Here is a 21,260-nt window from a genome sequence, read left to right as displayed (position 1 = left end):
CCACACAGAAAGGAAACACGAGGGAGGCCCCACCTCGGAGGCTGAAAGAGACCAGTGTGAACAAAATCCTCTGACGCGGGGACCCCCCACCCCAGATCCACCTGCGTTAACACCAGGGCACAGCCCGGGGTGTGGGGCCACACGGTGACTGCTGGACAGGTGGACGAGGGAGGGGGGCGCAGAACACGGAGCGTGTTTCTGCAGACCTAACAACATGGCTGAACGTTTCACCACCACGGGTTACAGTTTCTCCGACGTCCCGTCGGACGGCGTACGTGGAACAAACCACGGAGGAGGCGCGTCCGAACTCTGACATCACCGGGTGATGGAGGACAGCGGCCTGACCCCCAGGAGCCTGCGAGATGGAAAGGGGACACCCGGGGACAGGTGGAAAGGCTAGCTGCGACCTCGCATACCGCACTGACATACCTTAGCGGAGAAAAGGAGGAAGGAAAATCACTTAAAACTTGAAGAAAAAGAGCCTCTTTTGTGAGGCTCAAATGATACGTTAATTGTAAGTGCTGAGCACAGTATCTAGTGTGTGGGGGCTCAATAAATGGTGGCTTGTATCAGTTTATTATTAATAACAACTGGATCATAACCTAAAAAAACAGATGAGAGCATCTTCAACTTCACTCATAAATAAATACAAATTTAAGCAAAAATCTGCCGTTGCCTTTCACCCATAGGTCATCACGGGTCAGTCCGGTGATACAGGGCATAGGGAAAGGGGTGCCCTCCTGACCGCTGGGACAAATGCTAACTGCTACCACCTCCCTCAAAATGGCAGACCAGAGGGGCGCCTGGGTGGCTCGGTCGGTTAAGCGTCCGACTTCGGCTCAGGTCACGATCTCACGGTCCGTGAGTTCGAGCCCCACGTCGGGCTCTGTGCTGACAGCTCAGAGCCTGGAGCCTGTTTCAGATTCTGTGTCTCCCTCTCTCTCTGCTCCTCACCTGTTCATGCTCTGTCTCTCTCTCAAAAATAAATAAACGTTAAAAAAAATTAAAAAAAAAAAATGGTAGACCAGAAAACGCTGCATGGCTGGGACCCCTCCTCTAAGACTCTATCACACACGTGTACCCACAGGGAGACCCAAAGGTTGCCACGGCAACAGTCATCACAAGGATAACAAAGGACCAGGAACCACTCTGCCTCCATCAAGAAGAAATGATTTCTCATGAGTAAGGAGATTACACCCCAGCCAAGGACAAAACCATGTTTGTTACAGAAACGTCTGGCACACAGCATCATGTGTGCTGACAGGGAGGGAACTGCTCGGAGACGTACTGTTCAGTGAACGAGCACAACGAATTGCGTGTTATCCCGTTGCCCGGCTCACGTCTGCCCAGCCCGAGTAACCATGGCGAGTCAACACGGGTTACTTCGTTAATGGTGGACCTCTGTCCCACCACAAAATTGGGCAGGCGCCACAGCGATCTCGTTTCTCCCCGGGACACGGAAGGTGCTGGGATGCGAAGGCCTCGAGCACAAGGTCCAAGTGCTCCAGAGAAGTTGTCTGTGCGGACGGCCTTGAGCATCCACGGAAGCAAGGCCCCAGACGGTCGTGTCTCCACCGACACCCAGCACCTGGTGCGGTGCCTGGTACCTCGAGGGTCCAATCCAACCTCACGAGGACCTTTCCACACCACAAAACATGCTCTGACTGCCTCGGGATGTTCAAGGAAAGAACACCAGAGGCCAAAATGATCTGGAGGAAAACCCACAAGAATATGAACGAATCTCACCTGTTTCTTCTGGTTTGATCCACTGAATAAATCTGCTTTCTCAGCCAACTAGGAAGAGAATTGAGACAGAGGGAGAGACAGGGAATTAGTACACAAACAAAACTGGTTCTATGGAATGGGGGCAAGGGAAACTGGAAACAAGAGGAGTTTTCCAATTTGCTAACTCGGGCAGCTTGGGAAGAAGCAGGTTTCTCCTTGGGGCTGACACGCCCTAGTTAGGAGCCAAGAGGCCCCTCCGAGAGGAGCCTAGAGGCCGGCATTCCTTAAACTGACGATCCTCTCTGATGACATTCATTCATCCCCCCAAAAAGCTGGTAAGAAAAATGGCGGGAATCCGAGGGCTTTAACCGAGGGGACGAGAATTCACACACAATCCCACACAGACGTCCGTGACGCTGACTCACGGGCAAGGCAGTCCTGAGCCTCCCCGATCCAGGAGGCAGTGGCAGTTGCAAAATGCGGTACCCTGCATCTGACTGCGGTCTGGTGAGCTGGTTTAATCCCTTCCTGATCCTGTAAGAAGGAGGCCCTCAATCCTCCCCTGGGACACAGCGCCAACGTGTGTTTCTGGCTCGGCTTCAACGTACTCCTCACCCCACCAGGCCAAGCAAGGCTTAGCACCGAGAGAGGCTCTCCGACGAGAAGGTGGGGAGCCCACAGCGCCTCCTGGGAGCTGCTGCACACAGGACACTCACTGAGCCTCCAAGATGAAACGCCCCACTTTTCTTTTCTTCACTCACGTTGGCTCAAGGGAAAAGAATAAATTAATGTGCAAATACAGAGATAAACAAGCAAAAGTCAATACCTCTCAATAATGGTGGGCGTAGAGGCACTCATCGCTTCCTGGTGTAAGATTTTCAAGCCAGAGAGCCACTTAGTGGCATCTTCTTTAGAATCAGCTGGGCAGGTGAATAGGAAGGCAAATGTTGTTACTCGCTGGGAAGACGTCTACAGACAGACCGAGCCCCATACAGCCCATGGGGACGGGAGAAGCCAGTGCTGGTTTCTAGTTTTGCACGAGGGCACGGAAAAGGCATCTCCTTCACACCTTCGTGGCTCTACGACCTGCTTTCTGTCCAAGATGAGGCCACGTGCCAGCGATGACCCTTCTACAGCAGGGGTGACCAGTGGGACACCTTTTCCCCCCACGAGTTTTAGCTTTTACTCCTATGCTAACGAATAAAGTGCAGGGTCTAGGATTATTCACACCCCAGTCCAGAGCAGCCCTCAGCATTTCCCGTTTCCAGATAAGGTCAGGGAGAAGGCAAGGGCTTGGCATCACTGAGGGACCACAAGTCCCTCGGCACCGCTTCAGGGCTGTGTGACGTTCGGCTGGTTCCTCAGCCTCTCTGTGCCTCATTTCCTCATCAGTAAAATGGAGCTAGCAAGGCAAACGCCTCTGAGTTATGGCACATGCCTTAAGGACCAGGTACCCTGTTCACGTGGACGAGAGCACGCTGAGGCAGCTGCTCTCACCCTTCCCGTGTGCAGGAAGAGAATACGAAGCTCAGAGGCAGAGAGACCCGTCCCAGAGCCAGTCAGCGTGAAGCTGGGATCTGAATCCAGGCGTCACGCCCTCTCTACTGGACTTGAACTGGAGAGCTCTGAAGAGAGACCCCCGAGTGGAAGAGACACCAAAGCTGGCACCCCGGACTCACGGTCTCCCTGCCCAGAACAACCAGACCTCAGCCTGCAGCAGAGCAAAGTGGACATGACACTGGAAGCTCACGGGCCCAGGCCCCTCTCTGCTGCGTCATGCCTGCACCAACCACACGCCAACCGTCAGACGTCCGCCCCCCCATCTCCCACATCCAGCTTGCTATTTCCCTCCTTCAGCTCCTCACACACGCACCCCCGGACTGGCCTCCCTCTTTCCTCCCAACTCCTACGTATGCCTCAAAACCCAGTTTAAAAGGGCCCTCCTCTGCAAAGCCTTCCCTGGAAGTGGGCCCTCCGTGCCGCTACAGCACACTGTATGGTGATTGGCCTCTAGCTCTCATCACAGTGCCCCGGGAGCCCCCGTCCGCAAGGCAGCGACTGGGTCCCATTATCTCCACGGTCCCAGGGGCATTTAGGTCAGTCCAGCGCAGAGTGGACGCTCAGAGGTGCGTGACAGACAGAGCAAATAAACGAGAGCTGCTCTGCACTCGTTTACATGTCCCCGACCATGCTCAGGTTTCGTCTTCCCCTCGCCTTGGTCTACCTTTAGTGGGATTTACTTTCTGTCTCATCAGTCGTGGTTGAACACACAGCTCTAAGTCAGTAAGTCCCGGGGCTGGGCCTGAAGGGGGGGACAAGCTTCTGCCTCTGAGTGAAGTGCTGAGCTTTTCCACAGCTTATCTTCTGGCCTCACAGAGGCCCTTTCGGCCTTTTGGTGGATTCATACGGATGGCTGGAAATCTCACCTCCAGATCATGTGTGAGTGTATGTGTGCATGCACGTGTATGTGTGTGTGTGTGCACACATATGTGTGAGATATAAAATTTCAGGATCCTTCCTCCTGATCAGCTAAGCTGCGTAAACAGTGTAGACCAGGCTCTGTCGGATGAAAGCTAGAACCTGCCTTCAGCAATCTGCATGAGCCAAGCAGGCCCTTAACAGACGCTTACAACATCCCATTGGGGCAGACGCGATCATTCTCCCTGTTTCACAGCTGAGCAAACTGCAGCTCAGAGAGGTTGAGCAGCTTGCCCAAAGGCACACAGCTAGAAAGAGGCAGGGGAGAATTCAAAACCCCGATGTCCCTGGAATACACATGAGGGCATTCTGCTGCTAGAGGACGTCCTGGGGAGGAAGCCAGGCACAGTCAGGGAGGAAAGCACACAGACGTGCACTCACCTGCCAAACTCAGAGTGCTCAGGACGAACTGGGTGCCGTACAAGATGGTGAAACAGCAGTCCTCCTTCTGGCGGGCTGCCTTCGCGCGCTCAAAATCCTTGGAGTTCTTCCCGGGGCGGATTTCCTTGATTTCCATGATATCCACTAGAAGACAATTGAGAGGAGCCCATGAGAAGCTGGAGTTCACTCCGCCTGGGGACGCAGCCCACGCCTGCACCCCGCTCGTGCACAGCCCAGCCCCCTCATCCCTGGCCTGGAGACAGGCGGTCCCGGCCCCTCAGCCCTGCCTAGACGGCAGGATTACACGCAAGCAAGTAAAAACCTGCCTGGTGTAAGCTACTAAGTACTGGGACAGTTGTAGTAGACCAAGAGACGGCAGAAATAAGAGGAAATCCATTCTCCCTATGATCCCTGCTGCTGCTGGACTCCAACCCACTCCTGGACAAATTGGGCCAGGATGGCCACCTGGCCCAGGGGTGACCCCTCCCCCCCACGGATGGCCACCTGGCCCAGGGGCGACCCCTCCCCTTCATGGATGGCCCCTCCCCCCCACGGATGGCCACCTGGCCCAGGGGCAACCCCTCCCCCTCACGGATGGCCACCTGGCCCAGGGGTGACCCCTCCCCCTCACGGATGGCCACCTGGCCCAGGAGTGACCCCTCCCCCTCACGGATGGCCACCTGGCCCAGGGGTGACCCCTCCCCCCCACGGATGGCCACCTGGCCCAGGGGCAACCCCTCCCCTTCATGGATGGCCCCTCCCCCCCACGGATGGCCACCTGGCCCAGGGGCAACCCCTCCCCCTCACGGATGGCCACCTGGCCCAGGGGTGACCCCTCCCCCTCACGGATGGCCACCTGGCCCAGGAGTGACCCCTCCCCCTCACGGATGGCCACCTGGCCCAGGGGTGACCCCTCCCCCCCACGGATGGCCACCTGGCCCAGGGATGACCCCTCCCCCCCACGGATGGCCACCTGGCCCAGGAATGACCCCTCCCCCCAACGGATGGCCACCTGGACCAGGGGCAACCCCTCCCCCTCACGGACGGCCACCTGGCCCAGGGGTGACCCCTCCCCCTCACAGATGGCCATCTGACCCAGGGGTGACCCTTCCCCTCACACACAGGATGGCTGCCTGGCCCAGGGGTGACCCCTCCCCCTCACAGATGGCCACCTGGCCCAGGGGTGACCCCTCCCCCTCACAGATGGCCACCTGGCCCAGGGGCAACTCCTCCCCCTCACGGCCACCTGGCCCAGGGGCAACCCCTCCCCCTCACGGATGGCCATCTGACCCAGGCATGACCCTTCCCCTCACACACAGGATAGCTACCTGGCCCAGGGGCGACCCCTCCGCCCCACAGATGGCCGCCTGGCCCAGGGGCGACCCCTCCCCCTCACGGATGGCCACCTGGACCAGGGGCAACCCCTCCCCCTCACGGATGGCCACCTGGCCCAGGGGTGACCCTTCCCCTCATACACAGGATGGCCACCTGGCCCAGGGGCGACCCCTCTCCCTCACGGATGGCCACCTGGCCCAGGGGCGACCCCTCCCCCTCACAGATGGCCACTTGACCCAGGGGTGACCCCTCCCCCCACACACAGGATGGTTTCCTGACCCAGGGGTGATCCCCTTCATCGATGGCCACCTGACCCACTGGGTGACTGCTTCCCCCACAGATGGCCACCTGACCCAAGGGAGACCTCCCTGCCTACCATAGGATGATCATGGACTGTCACGAGACAAACTCAACCGGTCCCTTCCTCCCCTTTTTTTCTGTCAAAAAAGCACCTTTCCTGGGATAGACCCATTCCTGCTTCAGACGATGCTGATCTGCCCTTCCTCACCTCCTACCATGACAAGCCAAAGAGGGGGCCCAAGGGTCCTAGGAATGACCAAGGTGCCCCACCCCGGGGGACCACGACTGCTTCAGGTACGAGCACATGGCCCAAACTGGGCCCCCTGCATCCTCCGGGGACTTTTTTGGCCAGAGATGTTTGCAAAATTTCTCTTGCTGCTGCCCCCTGGCCGATAAAACATGAGTCTGGGGGTAGCGGGGAGCATGCTGCCCGCCACGTACTATCCATTCCCATGGCCAACACCATGATCCAAGCCACTGGAATCTCTCGCTTGGTCCACTGAAGTAGCCAGAGTCATTTTTATGAAATACAAATATACTCAGGCTACTCCTGGGCTTCGAACCTTCTGATGGCATCCCAGTGGTCTTAGGACTAAGAGCCAAGGCCCGGTGTTGACCCCGCCAGCCCCTGCACCCTCACCCCCCATGCTCCAAACACCTGGTGAGTGGCCGGCCACCCCCACCACAGGGCAACAGTACACGCTGTTGTTTCTGCTAGGAATGCCTTTGCCTGGTTAGCTCCAACTTCCCCCTTGCCATCTCAGCTCAACCACCATCGGACGCATAGAACACCCTGCTCTCAATTCCTGCTCTCATACATACCAGCCCCTCGCCCCACAGCTCAGAACAGAGGCAAGAGCTTAATGCTGTGACTCGTGGGGTCAGAACTCTTTCCCTGGATGGTGCTCCCTTCCTCATCACTGTGTCCCCCCCCCCACACCGCCCCCCCCCCCCCAGCAGGGTGGTTGGTAAACAGTAGAGCCCAATAAATAGTTGTTGAACGAGGAAGGGGGCAGAGAGACCGGGGACAGAACCAGAGATGGGACAGAGGGAGCTGGACGCAGAGATGTGAACAAACACACATAGAGAAACCCAACAGGGGAAAGAGAGACAGAGACAGGAGCAGAGGACAAGCCACTCAGCCGAGGGAGGGAGGGAGATACAGACATACACACACAGTCAGAGAGGCAAGAGCAGGAGAGATGGAGACGGAATGAAAAAGAAACAGGCATTCTGAGCAGGCAGGTGGTCCTGACCATCCGCCACCTTCCACTTCAGCCCCAGGGAGCAACTCCGCTCTGTTCGGAGCCGGGCCCGTCCTGGACAGGCTGCAGGCACCACCTCCCCCCGCAACCCCGCCACAGTGGGATGGCTGGCCTCCGTGATGCCCTCCCACCCACTTCCCTCTCCCCAGGCTTGTCCTCGCTCCTCACTCACCGGCTGACCAGATCTGGGCAGATCTCACTGAAGTGACTTAGCAATACCTGCCTTCTCCACCCCCCCGACTCATCCTCTTATTTCTAGATCTGTGCTGTACCGCTCCTCACTTGCACGAGTATGTTTCCAGGTTCGTCTACCTGTGGATGTACATTTCCCTGTTCCCCCACAAAAGCCCCAGGAGAACAGGGATCGCGTCCATCCTGCTCACCCCCAACTGGAGCCTCACGGCCCCCCGCACCAGGGCCTGGCTCAGAGCAGGAACTCAGTTTCCCATGGAATGAAGGAATTAGGTTCTCAGGTGCCTTGGTTTGGCTTTCCCCAGAAGGGGACCCTCAGGGGAAGATTTGAGCACAGTGGTTTATTTCGGAGGTGATCCCAGGAACACGATAGAGGACTGGGGATGTGAGACAGACAAGGAAAGCGGCCGAGCAGGAGGAGGATGCTGGGAATTGCACTGGCCGGCCATGGGCACCTGGAGCTGACCGCACGGGGGCTGTGGGAGGCCTCACCCACCAGGAAGCAAGACAGCCAGGGTATTTATCCCTAACCGCCATCTGCTGTGGGTTGAGGGCTGTTTCGGGGGCCTAACTCCCCAGTCCTCAAGCAGAGGGCTGCAGTGTTCACACCAAGCTGGCTTCAATGTGCAGAAATGACTGCTACAGCCATCAGAGTCCGCCTGCGGGGGCCTTTGCCACATCAGGTAATTGATCCAGTAGCTTCTGTGCTATCCCCGCAGGATGCAGGGATCGGTGTGTTGGAGGGGTCAAAGGCCCAGTATCTATTGCAGGCAGAAGAGTGATGGATGTGCACAAGTCCCAGCTACTGAAGAGAACAGCTTCTCGGGGCTCCCAGCCGAGGAAAGCCGAAACGTGGACACAGGACAAGAGGTCACTGCCTGTACGTGCTGTATCCCCAAAGGCGTCTTGGCTCAGCAGATGGATCTGGGATTAGAGACACCGCAATCTCTTTGAATGTAACAGCGTTATTAAGATACCGTTCACATAAAATTCATCCATTTCAAACGTACAATTCACAGGCTTGTGGAAACCTCCAGCAAAGTCAATTTAAGAACATCTTCACGACCACCAAGAGAAACCCACACCCTTCAGCTGTCACTTTCCATTCCCCATCCTGTCTGCACACCAGCCCCTGGTAGCCACGAACCTACTTTCACTCTCTACAGAGCTGCCTTTTCTGGACATTTCATATACAGGCAATCGCAAGGCATGTGGTCTTTCGCGTCTGTCTTCTTTCACTTAGCATGAGATCTTCAACGTAAGCTGGGGTTAGTGCTTTATTCCTTTCTAGGGAGGGGTAATATTCCAACGTGCAGATGGACGACATTTTCTGTGTCCGTTCTTCCAGTGACAAGTGCCTGGATTGTCTCCACCTTTCGGCTTCTGTGAATAATGCGGCAATGAACGTTCGCATACAGGTTTCTGTTTGAGCACTTGTTCTCAGTTCTCTTGGGTATCTCCTGGGAGTGGAAAGCCATCCTCCTGAGTCCACACTCTCAGGGTTGCCGGTTTAATTGTGAGGTAACACCTTCATGCCACGGGGCTGTCCAGCCACCAACCGGGCCCGGGAGGGCGCCTAAACGTCGATGTCAAGTCAGCCGTGGATGGGCCTGTGGCTGAGGCCTCTGTGCAAAGGCAGGGGTGGGGCCACCACTCAGCCCTTCACAGCTGTCACTGCTACTTCCCAGGCCTCCGAGCAAGGAGGGGCCAGCTCCAGAGGAACCGAGGGCTGCCCACTATCCACGACCCCCACCCTGGTTACCAAGAGCCCCAAGAAGGCAGACAGGAAATGCCTCAAGCAGCGGGCGGTGCGGCGGGGGGGAGGGGGGTTCTATTTGGTAATCGGCCAAGTCTGAGGGGCCTGTTGGTCATCCCTGATATGTATCTCATCTTGCATCACACAGGGGCACCCTGCTGAATGATGATCCCACTGCCCATGGGGTACAGGGCACAAAGCGGGGGTCAGGCCTCCTGCGCTCAACTCGATCAATCCCCAGTCAGCTTTCTGACCTGCAGCTGGAAACAGAATCCTAGGGCCAGGGTTGCAAACTTGCCTCCCAAGTCACGCAAAGTTCATGTGTGGTGCCTAGTGGATGGACTCTGGAACCAGACTGCCTGCGTTTGAATCCCAGCTTCTAGGTGCTTCCAGCAGGAATTCACCTCTTTGGGCCCCCACTTCCTCATGAGGACAACAGGAGCAAGAATGGCCTCCTCACACGCTGCTCTTTAAGGACTCAAGGAGCCTGCGTGTGCAGGTGTGGGTATTAAAGTATCACCCGGAAGGGGTACCTGGGTGGCTCAGTTGGTTAAGTGGCCCACTTTGGCTCAGGTGATGATCTCGGGGTCTGCGAGTTCGAGTCCTGTGACGGACCCTGGTGCCTGCTGAGGATTCTGTGTCTCCCTCTCTCTCTCTGCCCCTTCCCCGCTCGTGGGCACACTGTTTCGCGCTCTCTCAAATAAATAAAAACATTTAAAAAATAATAAAAGAAAAAAAAGCGCCCAATAATCATAACTAATAGAGATGTAGTAACTTCCAGGGGCTTGTTAGCTATGATTTTTTAAATTACTGATACAACTGAATAAAGTTGCTCTCCCGGAAGGTATAAGAAAACAACCGTCTCTCAATTTCTCTGTTGTGGACATTGAAGGGGCACGTCCAGAAATACTGATGTGGAAAAAAAATCCACCACAGCTCACGTAAATAGGATCCTGAATGTTAAGTGCCTGTGTCTGCCCTTGTATGTACGTATCCACATGTATGCACACACACATGTACGTACGTATTGTGCACAGATGTCTGACAATTCTCACTATCTAAATACCCACTGTAACTTGCCAATCTTTTTTTTTTTTTTTTACACAAGATGCACTACCCAGATTACACCCACTGTAGATGTTTGTGTGCAGGGACTGATGAAAACATTGGTGTGTATCAGTCTGCAGTAGGACAGGACCATATTCAGTAGTCCCAATGCTGAAAATCATCCTGCCTCAAGCCGAGTGTCCTGCCCACCCAATTAAGTCCTGCTGGAGTCCTAGCATTTACCTCTGACAAGCAAACTACCAAACTGAGTCCCGTTTCGATGACCTCTCTAGTATTTTCAACAGATTATTTCACAGTCATTTCTATTAAGTCACAAAGTAGAGGACGAGGGGGAAAAAAAAATCAAAATTCACAACCAACACCACATGGTATCCTATGTACTATTCGCAAGCATGTCTGGGAACGAGTTCATTAAAGCATCGAATAATTAGGTGGCTACCAAATGATATTTGTTGCCGTCAATGCTCTGTATTCGTGCAGAATACACAATGGGTTGGCTTTCAGATGTTTGCAGGTATTAAGCAATACTAGAGAAATAGGTTTTTTCCAATCGGTTGGTGATTCATCACCATTTATATCCACGTTTAATAGGACATACTACATGGCTGTCTAAAAAAAAAAGATGTCATTACTTATGTTTCCAGGAACACATTAGACTCAGCTAAAGAGGGACGCCTGTATCTGTATACATATATATGTGTGTATGTAAAGGCAGGAGAAAAGGTAGAAAAAATAAGATTTCTCCAACTAGCTGACAGTAAGGGTTACTGGTGCGGAGGATGACGGACTAATGGTGGGCTTGATCTGCCTGGGTTGGAACTTTTGCCAAGGGCACACATACATTCACTAAGATGACCGACTTTATTTTCAAAGTAGGCTCTGGTGGCCAGAGCTCAGACCATGCACGCTCATGTGGTGGGGCTCAGCAGCCGTGTTTCCTGCTTGAAGAAGTGAGATAACACGGCCACAGAAGTGAGGCCTCATCTCTGCACAAACTTGGCTTCCCAGCATCACCTAGGGCTTTCCCCAGGTCCGACCACGCTCCCGGCTGCCCTCCCCACCCATCACCTGCAGACACACACTTGGGGCTCCAACCTCCGCCCACTCCCCCGCCCTCTTCGTTGGCCGTCCCCATGACCCCATTCTTCAAACCGTTTCCTTTCCAGGCCACTCTCAGGCTGCCCCCCACTCCTGGAAACCCTCCTACCCTCACACCGGGCATGTGACCTTTTCTTTGATTCCCACACTTGCCCTCAAACGAGGGCAAACAGGCTTAAAGCATCGTCAGGGAAGCCCCAGTGGTACGCAAGGGGAAAAGGGACTGCTGAAGCTTGGCCACCTTCCTACACATACCCGCCCCGCCCCCACTCCTGCCCACCTGCCAGCCATTCAATCGGCCAGGTGGTTATTAAGCATCATGCTGAGGAAGTACTGGGAAGAGACACACGGACGTGGCCCTGCCCTCAGAAGCCTGGGGAGGACAGACCCTCTCTGAACCGGCACACGAACACATAAGCCTCCAACCACACTGAACACCTCAAAGGACGGGAACAGAGTCTACATGCGGGCTTCTCCCCACAAGGGGAAGAAAGGCTTCTCTGAGGGCATCTTGGTAGAGCTCTGAAGGCTGGAGGGAACCCCGGGAGGGGGGGATGTGGGGGCGGGAGAGCCCTGCGAGGCACCCCAGAGCTCAGGCAAATCACCTCCCATCTCGGTTCTTTCCTCATCTGCACGGTGACAGCAATACCTCCTTCACCGAGCTGCTCTGCAAACAAGGTGAAATTACACTAAATAGAAACCGCGTGGCCCCCAGGAAGAGGTCTCAGTCAAGGTTAATTTAGCTATTGGGATGTGTGTCCTTTCGTGCCACCTTCCAACACCACCTCCACCGCTGCTAGTGGTTTCACCTTGTCTCACGGGTGCTATGTCTCGATGAAAAACTCTGCTTTGCCAAACCAAGGGTGCCGGGTTGTTTCGCATACATGACAGCGTGTAACCCTGAAGCTCCATCAACAGCTGAGATGGACTGTGGGAGACACGGTTAGAAAAAGGTCAACGTGGGGCGCCTGGGTGGCTCAGTCGGTAGAGCATGTGGCCCTTGATCACAGCGTCACGAGTTCGAGCCCCAGTTGCACACAGAGCCTGCTTAAAAAAATAAAAATAAAAAGGGTCTATATGGGAGACCTAAAAGAGCTCAACTTTAGAAGAATCTAGCAGCCAGGGGCACCTGGGTGACTCAGTCACTTAACCGTCTGACTTCAGCTCAGGTCATGATCTCAGAGTTTGTGGGTTTGAGCCCCGTGTCAGGCTCTGTGCTGACAGCTCGGAGCCTGGAGCCTGCTTCACATTCTCTGTCTCCCTCTCTCTCTGCTCCCCCCCCAGCTTGTGCTCTGTCTGCCTCTCAAAAATGAATAAATGTTAAAAAAAAAAAAAAAAAAAGAGAGAGAGAGAGAGAAATCTAGCAGACATGTGCTTCAAGTCTGACTCTACCCATCCAGGCTACGCAACCTGGGATGGGTTTCTTCATTCTGGCTTCGCCTTTACTTTCTCATCTGTAAAATGGGAACAAATATCCATCCCATACGTAGATACATCTGCAAGAACTTGGTAAAATGTAAACTGTTCCACGAGTTTTAGATATTAAAGTCCTTTGAAAGCCTAGGCGTTGGGGAGTGACAGGGGGCTGCCCTTGTCTTCTTTGTTAAAAAATATAGTTGCTGGAACTGTGCCATCTCCAGCGGGGAAGGTCCCAGCCTTGCACTTCCACAGGAGAAGACCCTTCCAGGACAACAGCACTCAACTGAGTAGGTCGCTGTGACTGTCATGCTTGGCATTCACACAGAAACGCTGGATGAACTGCTTTATAGATGCTTCAGAGTTTTAAGTGATACTGGAGGAAAGGAATGAGCTAGTCTCTCTAGGGACCCCCTTCTCTCCAGAAGAGCAGCCAACAGTCTTCAACAGGAGTCCCTAAGAAGAAAGTAGGCATGCCCAGCTCAGTCTCCCTGTCTAGTTCTGGTCCAGTCTGTCCCCCAGGAACCATGCGCCCTGCTCTGCTCCCTGCCTCTCAGAGGGAGCTGCCTCCAAGTGGCCTGTGGGTGTCCACCAGGGCCAGAGACAGAGTCAGCAGCCCAGGCGCCAGAGACAGAATCCAAGCGAGACTCCCCAGGAGGCACACACCCAGAGCAGACCTTCTTTGTCACTATTTGTCACTGACCTGTGTTTCTCAAGTGTCTCCAAACTCACGAGAAGATGAAAAAGAGGGGCTTCCTGAACCAGCCAGCTAACACCCCAAACACCAAGCATCAAAGAATTCTGTAAACACACACTCTTTCAGGGTCACTTGAATTCGAAGTTTTCCCTCTCCTGTTGGAGACTCGGTGTGAATAATCCTGTCGTGTGGTAGGTATGTGATACCCTAAATGGTACCCACATCTTGTTACGTCGTGTGACATAGTTTAACATCAATTGGAAAAAATACACATCTCGTACCATCTGTAAATTTAAGTTAAAAAGAACAAGTCCAGGGGCGCCTGGGTGGCGCAGTCGGTTAAGCGTCCGACTTCAGCCAGGTCACGATCTCGCGGTCCGTGAGTTCGAGCCCCGCGTCAGGCTCAGGGCTGATGGCTTGGAGCCTGTTTCCGATTCTGTGTCTCCCTCTCTCTCTGCCCCTCCCCCGTTCATGCTCTGTCTCTCTCTGTCCCAAAAATAAATTAAAAATGTTGAAAAAAAAAAAAAAAAAAAAAAAAAAGAACAAGTCCATTTAAAAATACAGATCGCATATAAAACAGGTGGAGGGCAGGTATGACAAAAATCAGTAAGACCTTAAGGAAGGGCTCGCCACCTTATACACGGCCTGTTGAAATTTTAATCTGCTTGGCTTTAAACCAGTCCCGTCTCCCACAGTTACACGGAAGGCCTTCATCGTACCAAGATTAGAGATAGATCCTGCCCCGCCCCACCACCCACTGGACCAGTTGCTGATTTGGGTTGTTTTCTTTTTTTCGGAGTCATGTTTGCTTCTGACACCATTTCTCAGATGTCAGTCATGTGATTATCACCTCTATGAAGTTTGCCATGTCTGTATCCTGCTGGCACCGTGTGACATTGGTCTTTTAAGTCAACTCACCTTTTCAACTGAAAAAATATATAAATATGTACAGACGTATTTCAATAACGAGTTGTCTCTGGTAAAAAGAGACAACCATGTATAACAGGGATCGTACAACACGAAGGCAGTGGCAACAGGACATGATTGGATTCTGCCTAGAAACAGCTGATGCCGCAGACCAAGGCCTCAGCGTGGTTCCGAGTTATAAAAGGTGAGAAAGCAGAGGGTAGAGGGGGTGAGGCCGACCAAGCTGTGTTAAGACTCACACATGAGACAGAAGTCAGAACGGTGGTGACCTCCTGGAGGCGGTAGGTCCTGGCGTTTGGGGAGTGAGCTAGATCCAATCTGGGCAGTGGCCGGAGAGCATGGTCACAGAGGTAACCTTATACATGCTTATACCCCCTGCTTGTGCATCTTACCATATGCATACCTTACGCACAGAGTGAGCGTAGTTATTAAGAGACAGCACAAGGATCCTCGTCATGACGGACGGGGCTGTGGTGGCAGATACAGGAACGCGCACACAGTACACGTCAAACGAAGGAAACCTGCAGACGGTCTGTAGTGGACCGAATCAATGCCAGTACCCTGTGCTATCACACCGTATATAATTTTGCAAGATACCACCATTGGGGGAAACGGAGTAAAGGTCTCCATGAGCTCTCTCTGTGTTAGTTCTTACAACTTTATGTCAATCTACAATGATGTCAAACTTTTCAATGAAAAAAATACGAAGTATCAAGAAAGAAAGAAAGAAAGAAAGAAAGAAAGAAAGAAAGAAAGAAAGAAAGAAAGAACATGCTAATACCCAACAGATGTTCCCCTTGACTCGATCAGAGACTGCAAAGGAACCAGTCTCCCTCCCTGGGCAGGGTCTGCAAATCATGGCGCCCAAGACTAGGTTCCCCCAGGGACACTGTAGAGAGATTTCCCACCCCCTCCCAGTAGGCTACTTCTCCATCCTAGGAAGAGACTCTGTGTTTGCCTTGGGCCAGGATCCAGACTATTTCTAGCTGGGCCAGAAATAGACACTCATGCAGCTCTCTGATAAGTCAGTCAGAAACCCAGAGGAAGTAGCCTGCAGGGGGCCTGGGGCAGGCCTGGCTCAGGGGCCCATTCACTCTCAAGGGCAAAGACAACAGCCAAGAACACAGTTTCTATGAACACCCGCCAGGAGTCTGTGCACAGTGCCCGAGGAAGGGCAAACGTGGACCCCTTTCAACGGCAACCTCTCATTTCGTCGCGTCCTTCCCTAACCTCAGCCCGCCAAGCAGCCTTGCACATAAACATATGCTCACTCTTTCAGTCAGATGGTTTGCCCTTGTGTTTTTAGGAAAAGAAAGGTTCTGAGAACACAGACTATTAGCTCAACTCTGACCAGTTGGGATAGAGAAAGTTCTAGAAGCTGATTGATGCCAAATGCTCCCATGGAAAATGCTGGTCCTCATCTTCCTGCCCACCCCTTGGCTTCAGAGGAAACCAGAGAAAAGTGAAGGGAAGCCACATTTACAGAAACATCTAGTATGGGATCCCAATACGTGTGTGCTCATGCGAGGTTGACCTCACCATCTGCATTCCAAAAATGGGGAAACTCAGGCAGATTCAGTGACTTTCCAAGGCTACACTAGTTGAGCCAGGACTTCACCCCCAGCAGTCTTACCTCCCAAGCCTACTTTTTTTTTAATTTGTTTATTTGAAAGAGGAGAGAATGAGTGGGGGAGGGGCAGAGAGAGAGGAGGACAGAGGATCTGAAGCAGGCTCTATGCTGACAGCAGAGAGCCCGACGTGGGGCTCGAACTCACAAACCGTGAGATCATGACCTAAGCTGAAGTTGGACACTCAACAACTGAGCCACCCAGCCTCCTCCCAAGCCTGTATTCTAAACCATAACACAGGGAAAGATGAGTTCTTTTCTGAGGAAGATCCCGGCCCCAACCCTCCGGGGCTCAGATGTCACCCTGAGTCCTTTGGGATTCTTCCTCTTAGAAGCGTCCCTGCAAGGACCCCAGCCTTGAAACCCTTACAGGGAGGAGAGGCTCTGACAGCTCCTGGTCTATCCAACACCAGGCAAGGGGCAGCTGGGTGGCTCAGGCCGTTAAGCGTCTGACTCTTGATTTCAGCCCAGGTCATGATCTCAAGGTCGTGAGATTGAGCCCAGCATCAGGCTCCATGCTTAGCATGGAGCCTGCTTGGGATTCACAGTCTCTCCCTCTCTCTCTGGCCCTCCCCTGCTCATGGTGTCTGTCTGTCTGTCTCTCTCCCCCACCGCATACACACACACACCAAAATAAATAAATACACATAAAAAAAACCCAAAACCCAGTCCAGTGCTTGGCATCCGTTATCTCAGAGATGCCTCGTGCAGCCCTAAGAGGTAAGTGGTCACTGTTCCCAGCCCACCCATTTTTCAGAGGAGGAAACAGAGGCTCCAGCAGGTTGGGTGTGCTGGAGGTCTGAGCCAGGCCCGTCCAGCTCTGGAGCCAGGGTTCCCAAACACCACCCACACCGGCTCCCACACAGAGGCACTGGCACAGACTGACCTACCAACTCCACTCTGCCAGCAGAAAATGGAGCCCTGCCAAGGTCAATCCCAGGGTAGAAGCACCTGATTTGGAGGGAGAACAGACCAGAACCTCCTTACAAAGTATTTATTAGGTGCCAGAGATGACTTCACCGTCTCCTCTCTCTTCCTGCCAACCTTGGGAACAAACCCCCATTTTCCAGAGTTGGCTTAGGAAACTGAAGTCATTCACTCGGCCACCTGCCTGGGCCTTGATGCCAAAGGCAGCAGGGCGGTGACGCACAGGCGTCTCAAAGAGAGCCGCAAGCCGTGGGCAAGGTGGCCGGGCCCTTTCCCCTTCCTTTTTTCCATTTTCAACAGAGCTGTTACCACAACGGCCTCTCGGAAAACCCTGGGATGACCGGGTTAGAATCTGGCTAAAGGTGGATCCTTTCTCTGTAACCAAGTCTCAGCAGGTAGAGAGAAATGCCACAAGCATTGAGGTCTCCCGTTGCCAGAGTCAGTCGTTAGATAAGAGAGGCAGAAATACCTTTCCATCTTGTTAATGATCAACAGGACCGGCCGGGGGGGGTTTCCAGACGCTGCCCCTCAGCGCCAGGCCCTCCCGCTTCACCAGCAGAGACTGGGTCATGTTGGCCAGCACACTGGCTCAGGACCCTCGCCACAGCCTGACAGGGCCGCAGTCAAGGGGAAGGGATTCAGAGGGACATGGACAGACGGCCAGAGAAGGCCCTGGTCTCCCAGAAGCCTCTCCAGATGGGTGCCCCAGGGTGAATGCCCCGCACACCCACACTGGCCCCCTTGGCCTAGAAAGCCTTCCTTGGAGACACAAAGCCCTCATTCTTTCAAGCGAGGATTTCATCCTGAGCCCGTGAGCCTTCATGGGGTCCCTGAACCCCAAACACGGGGCCTCCGTGCTGCAGGCTTTTGGCAAGATTCAGCAGTTTCTCCAAGGAATCGAACAGCAGGAGCAAAGGGCACTCATCTCGGCTCAAGGCTCAGCTCAAGCGTCCCCTCTCCGGGGAAGGCCTCCCTTCCTCTTCTCAACTTCCTCTTTCGTCTGGCTCTCATATCTACTGTAATTACTTGTCTCCCTGCCTTGGTGCCGCGGCCCCAGCACCATGCGAGCTGGGTATGCAAGGAGCCACACAGTTACGGTCGGGGGTGTGCTGGTTCCTCCAGCAAGGCAACACCTTCCTACTCTCACCCTGCTCCCTGCGGGCTCAAGGGGCACCCACGGTCCCCCCCCGCCTTCAGACTAAGGCAGGAGGGCTGGCCTATCTCACTCTTCGGCTTTGCAGGAACGGGTCTGGCCCTCGCTAGGCCTCCAGGCAACTGACATCAGACTGCTCCCAGAAGTTTAACTAAAATGCCAAATTGTGTTCGAGAAGGAACACAAGAGCAGATGCTAAGAGACCTGCCTTTACTCCTCTGTGGTCTGACCTGAGGATTATTCCAAGAAAGGGGCTACCGTGCGGAGCGCAGGCCGAGGGAGGGATGCTGACTGTGTCCACGGCCACGATAATAATGGCTAATATCCCCAAGCGTTCGCACCATCAGGCATGGGGAGAAAGCTTTACATCCCTTTCCTCACTTGGGCTCCCCATCACCACGATATTGTTATTATTACTCCCATTTCACAGAGAAGACTGAGGTCAAAAGACTATCAAGCCTGCAGCTGCTACCAGGCGCCAAGCTCCCAGCCCCATGGCAGGGCCTGAGGGGTTCCAGCAAGAAGAGGCCCCACCGGAGCCGATCCCTTCTGCTGGGGAAGGGCCCTGCTGCCCCTGCTTCGCCTCTGCAAATGAGTCTTCACTGTGGTTAGCAAGCCAGCCCTTCATTTCCCCACTAGGCTCAGTTTTGCAAACCAAGGTCAGGGGTTGGGGTGGGGGGGCGGTGGCGGGTGGTGGCAGTTCCTGTTACAGCGAGCGAGAAGGTGACAGTCTTCCTTCCCTTTCAGAGGAGGCAGGATCGGGGCAAGAGGGCTCCCCCTCCCCGCCAGGCTGGTCTGCCCCACGTCCCCTCGGTACAAGAATCCAAGTCCAGCCCAGGGGATGCGAACACTAGTCTGACTCTGCAACCCGGGCCCGAAACCCACAACCTGACTTGCCCTTGACAAGAATTATTTGCCGGGGACTGGCCCTGGGCTCCAACCACGAGTCAGGCAGAGGGTCCGAATCCCAGCCCTACCATGTCACAGCCACAGAACCTCTGGCTTCCATTTATCCCCTGAAGATGGGCACCCGAGACATAGGGCCAGGCTCATGGGGCAGACGGGAAGATTTCCGGGGACAACAGCTCACATCAAGGAGCTCAGAGAGTGCATCACACAGAGCTGTGCTACATGCTTACTGCCATCACCCACAGACAATGGGGACGCCCATCCACCCGTTCACCCAGCAAAGAGCTGCCGAGGGCCCATGTGCCTGGGACACTCGTGGGAGCTGGCCTTACCAGACAGACCAAACCCCTGCCCTCGAGGAATTACATTCTAAGGGGGACAGATAAGCAAATCAAGATCTATTACAGCACTTAATCTACCAGATGTAAGAATTAAACCAAAGCAGAGTGAGGCACGGCGGGTGATAGGGCAAGGGAGGAGTTCTGGTACCAGGTATGACCAGGGAGGCCTCCTCAAAAGAGGTGTTCTCTAAGCTGAGGCTTGAAGACAGTGAGGACAGATCCGTAAGGATGTCTAGGGAAGAATATTCCAAGTAGAACCAACAGCAAGTGCAAAGGCCCCAAGAGGGAAAAGTCCGCGGTATGTTCTAGAAAGAGCAGGAGGTCACTGGCTGGGACACACTGTGCGTGTGCGTGTTCCCTGGAGCCTTTAAGCTCCCCACTGCCTGCCCATCTCACCTCTCCTGCCTACACGTTCTAATCACGCCAGCTCTGCGTCTATACATTCCTCCGCTCCACCTGCCTGGAGCCCCATCCCCTCCCTTGATGCATCCCTGGGCAAGGGTCTTACCATTATTTAGTTCTACCTTCCTGCTCGTTTCTGTAACCACAGAGTTCAGGGAAGTGCCTAGCACCAAGCAGGGAGTCAGTCAAGAGGCAGGACAAGGCCCCTGGACAGCGGTTTGGCAATAGTCGATTCTGGTGACAAGGCCCACTCCCTCCCGCCAGGCGATTCTACCTCTCAGCATAGACCCGCAAGAAACTCCCACCTGTGCCAAATGCAGCACTGCTTGTAAAGGAGAAAGGGAACCCAACGGGAATGTCCAGGATCGGAAGAGAGAGCACACTGGCTCCCGTCATCGGTGGATCGTGCTACGGTAATTAAGAAAACATCCAGGGGCACCTGGGTGGCTCAGTCGATTGAGCGTCCGACTTTGGCTCAGGTCATGATCTCACGGTCTGTGAGTTCAAGCCCCGCATCGGGCTCTGTGCTGGCAGCTCAGAGCCTGGAGCCTGCTTTCGATTCTGTGTCTCCCTCTCTCTCTGCCCCTCCCCTGCTCATGCTCTGTCTCTCTCTGTCAAAAATAAATAAACATTAAAAAAAAAAAAAAAAAAAGAAAAAGAAAACATCCATTTGTATTCGCATGGATAAGTCAAAACCCCTCAGTGCAACGTGGTATTCTGAATGGATCCTGGAACAGAAACAGAACGCTCGTGGAACAACTGGGAGAATCCAAATAACGTCTCCAGGTGACAGGTGCGTTATCAACGTTAATTTCCTGGTTCAGACGAATTCATCAAGTACCATAGGATAGGGGAACGCGGAAGGAGAGAACTCTGTGGGAACCCTGCTAGCCTTGTAGCTTCTCTGTAAATCCAAAATTATCCTAAAATTAAAAGTTTCTCTTGAAAAAATACGGAGCAGGAAAAATTTATACAAATGATAACAATTTATTTAAAAGACACAAACCAACCACCAGGGGTACCGTGATTCCAGGTAGTCCAGTATATGAACAGTGTTAAACATCAAAGAGAAGGGTGCCCGACCACTTCACAAAATGTTATTTCTGGGAGAAATGACAGAGGCTTTATAGCTGTATCTCTGATGTTTAATTTAAAAAGGTCTCAGGGCCCCTGGGTGGCTCAGTCGGTTGAGCGTCAGACTTCGGCTCAGGTCACGATCTCGCGGTTAGTGGGTTCAAGCCCCACATGGGGCTCTGTGCTGAT

General features: G+C 53.8%; 1 protein-coding gene across 1 annotated transcript in view; it reads right to left on the bottom strand.

Moving 5' to 3' along the window:
• Positions 1–21,260, bottom strand: part of PLCG2 (phospholipase C gamma 2) — a 156,943-nt gene that overhangs the window by 94,147 nt on the left and 41,536 nt on the right. Inside the window, 3 exon segments of the mRNA XM_019413075.2 lie at positions 1,747–1,794; positions 2,552–2,645; positions 4,585–4,728. Of these exon segments, the coding sequence (XP_019268620.1) occupies positions 1,747–1,794; positions 2,552–2,645; positions 4,585–4,728 (286 nt within the window).

The sequence above is a fragment of the Panthera pardus genome, unplaced genomic scaffold (assembly GCF_024362965.1).
Source record: "Panthera pardus isolate Hobbes unplaced genomic scaffold, ASM2436296v1 HiC_scaffold_19, whole genome shotgun sequence".
NCBI classification, from domain to species: domain Eukaryota; kingdom Metazoa; phylum Chordata; class Mammalia; order Carnivora; family Felidae; genus Panthera; species Panthera pardus.
Note: the sequence above shows the minus strand (reverse complement) of the source record. Positions and strands in the feature narration are given on the sequence as shown.